Source organism: Triticum dicoccoides, chromosome 4B, assembly GCF_002162155.2.
Source record: "Triticum dicoccoides isolate Atlit2015 ecotype Zavitan chromosome 4B, WEW_v2.0, whole genome shotgun sequence".
Classification (NCBI taxonomy): domain Eukaryota; kingdom Viridiplantae; phylum Streptophyta; class Magnoliopsida; order Poales; family Poaceae; genus Triticum; species Triticum dicoccoides.
Genome location: NC_041387.1, coordinates 3,602,171 through 3,605,149, shown reverse-complemented (window position 1 = coordinate 3,605,149; position 2,979 = coordinate 3,602,171). Strand labels below are relative to the sequence as shown.

Sequence of the window (2,979 nt, the reverse complement as noted above, 5' to 3'; positions counted from 1 at the left end):
TGTTACTGCTAGTCTAAGTTACTCCCCATTGTGAGCAGCCTTACTTAAACAATCCAATTGTTCACATTAATAATATACAATACACACTCATCTCATGTCTATTAAATCTAGGATCTCGAGTATGATCAACTGAATTTTACATATTTATTTTGAAGACATAATGTATAGTATCTGTCCTACAATGAGTGGGTATACTTCTGGTTACTCTTAAAGTCTAATTGAAAACAGCCTATTATTCAGGGCAGGACCGAGTTATGGTCTGCGCCTTCCCACGGCCCATAGACACCGCCATATGATACCGTTTGTTCATGCCATCCGATGAAGAAATCACGGCCATGAGCCAGCCTAGGTGAAAGCTGAAATAACAGCCAAATCGCGAACATAACTCACAATGCATGGATTACATGCTACAAAATGATGAAACCGAACGTTGGGAAATCTACATTTCCTTGCCGCCACTCGGCATGAAGCTCTGTAATAGCCGCGCCAGGTTTTCATGCGACGATCCTCCTTTCGCTACGGCTACATGAGCTCTCTCCCCGTAATCCTTGCATTTTCTCCTCCTCTCCTCTGCCACCGCCCCATCGCCCATCAGCTCTGACACAGCTCGCGCAATGTGCCCCCGCACCACGGCCGTGTCCTTACCGGACGGCATCAAGGGCACGCCGACCCCAAGTACTTCCACGACCAGCCTCTCGTTGAGGAACTGGTCGCTGAAGTGAGGCCACGTCATGACAGGCACGCCGTGCGCGATGGACTCTAGCAGGGAGTTCCACCCGCAGTGGGTCATGAAGCCGCCTACGGCACGGTGCGACATGATGGCGAGTTGAGGCGCCCAACAACGCAATATGAGCCCCTGCCCTGCCGTTCGTGCCTCCAGGGCTTGGAGCCACTCTTGCGCTTCTGGCAACGCCGTCTCGGATTCCTGCACCACCCAAAGGAACGGCTTCCTAGAGTCCTCGAGGCCGTGTCCAACCTCGTACAGCTGCTTGGGAGGCATCCGCACGAGGCTGCCAAAATTGACATAAATTACCGTGTTCTGGTCCATCTTGTCAAGCCAAGCGGTGACCGGGCTCTGGTGGACGGCCTCCTCTTCCCGCCTGTTACCAAGGCAGAAGGGCCCGAGCGCCCACACCGGCTTACCCAGTGCTGCCTCGTAGGACGCGACGAACTGTTGCTCGATGCCCAGGAAGGTGTTCATCACGGCGCCGTCGGCCGAGCGCATGGCCTCCCGCGCCTCCTTGGTGAACTCCTTCCACTCAGGCGTGGTATAGAAGGAGGACGACCATGTCTCCTTGGTCATCTCTACACGCACCGGCATGCCCGGCACGACATACGACACGTCATGGTCGCCCTGACCATACGTTGCGACGTTCAGGTCGCAGAGCGAGTAGAAGACGGAAGGCACGTGGAAGAAGAGCCGCGGGACCCCGACGCTCCTTGCGACGCCGGCCGTCCACGGATTGCAGGCGTCGGAGATGATGCAGCTTGGGTGCCGCGGCAGCGCACGCACGTAGGCCTCGAGCGGCCCGGTGAGCCTGTAAAGGTCCAAGAACAACCGGAGGAAGCTGTCGACGCTGGCGGTGCTCCCAGTGGGCAGTCCATCGTCGGCCGGCGGGAACGGGAGCTCGACTATCTCCAGGGGCAGCATGGCGCGCCGTGCCCTGTCGGCTAGTCCCCCCAGGCGCGCGGCGTTGACGGGCGTGGTGACGAGGCTCACTCTCGCACCGCGTCCGGCGAGGAGGCAGGCAAGGTCCGACATGGGGATGGTGTGGCCCTGCCCGATGAGCGGGACGAGAACAAAGTGTGGTGGAAGGATTACGGATCTCTCCGTCGCCGCCGTGGACGCCATTGTTGACGTGTACGCAGTACCAACGGTGCAAGAAGAATCGGCTGATATGCTCGCAGCTGAGATGTACGGCCCGTATAGAGCTGTATTTATACACAAAGCGCGCGTGTGCTCTATGTTCGACATCCACGCGGCGGAAAAGGGCATCTCATGTCCTGCTTTAACCCCTTTACCTCATTCTCGCCACTCTTTATTTTATGCTGTAGTTACCAATATAATGTAGGAGTAGTTGATATACTTGCTAGAGTTGTATTCATGTTTGGTAGCATGTACCATGTCTGAGTCTATGGTCTCTCTTCGGTAACCAGAGTCGTTTGTTTCTTTGTTTAGCATAGCAGCAGGCGCCGTTTTATATCTCAGGCATGTCCATCGCACTCAAATAATTCATTGAACATTCAGAAATCACCAGTACATATATATACACATTGGACATAGCAAGTACAGTGCTACAAAGTTATACAAATCAGAATAATCTAAAATGAATAGAATAGTCTCTCTTGGTTACATCTTCGCCTCCGCTCTGTTCTGCAAAATTCAGACCTTGGCACTTCCCTTTGTTGATCCTTAATTTGTTCAAAACCATCAGTTAACTCTTCTCGCCACCATTGTGATATTTTGCTCGCACTGTACAAGATACTGTTAACTAAGATTTTCATGTGGTTCGTTCATGAGGGAGTCATTTTGACCAAACACAATTTTCTTAAAAGAAACTGGATAGGTAATAACAGATGTTGCTTTTGTGACCGCAATGAGACGATTAAACACCTCTTTCTCGATTGCCCTCTTGCAAAATTACTATGGCGCTCAACTCATATAGCATTTAGCGTCCACCCCACCAACGAGCGTAAACACGTTATTTGGGACGTGGCTCAATGGGGTAGAGTTACATACAGCGAAACATATTCGGATAGGGATATGTGCATTGCTATGGGCGATATGGAATACTAGAAATGATGTGGTTTTTAATGGAACAAACTTCACGAATTTTTTGCAGGTAATCTACAGAGCTACATCATCGATCCGTATGTGGTCATTTACTCACTCTTGTGGACTCCAAGGAGCTTTTGGGTATTGGGTGCAGCCATTGGAGACGGTAGCACGGGCTATCTTCAGCCGATTTGGATGGCGTG

At 51.8% G+C, this 2,979-nt stretch overlaps 1 protein-coding gene across 1 annotated transcript; it reads right to left on the bottom strand.

The window, feature by feature from the left end:
• Window positions 1-439: 439 nt before the first annotated feature.
• Window positions 440-1,852, bottom strand: LOC119294394 (UDP-glycosyltransferase 73C3-like). Its single transcript, XM_037572577.1, has one exon. It carries the CDS (start codon window positions 1,850-1,852, stop codon window positions 440-442), a length of 1,413 nt encoding a protein of 470 aa, XP_037428474.1.
• Between the last annotated feature and the right edge of the window lie 1,127 nt (window positions 1,853-2,979).

Bases quoted from the DNA above. Each gene is read 5' to 3' on its own strand.
- LOC119294394 (XM_037572577.1), bottom strand. From the start codon at position 1,852: ATGGCGTCCACGGCGGCGACGGAGAGATCCGTAATCCTTCCACCACAC.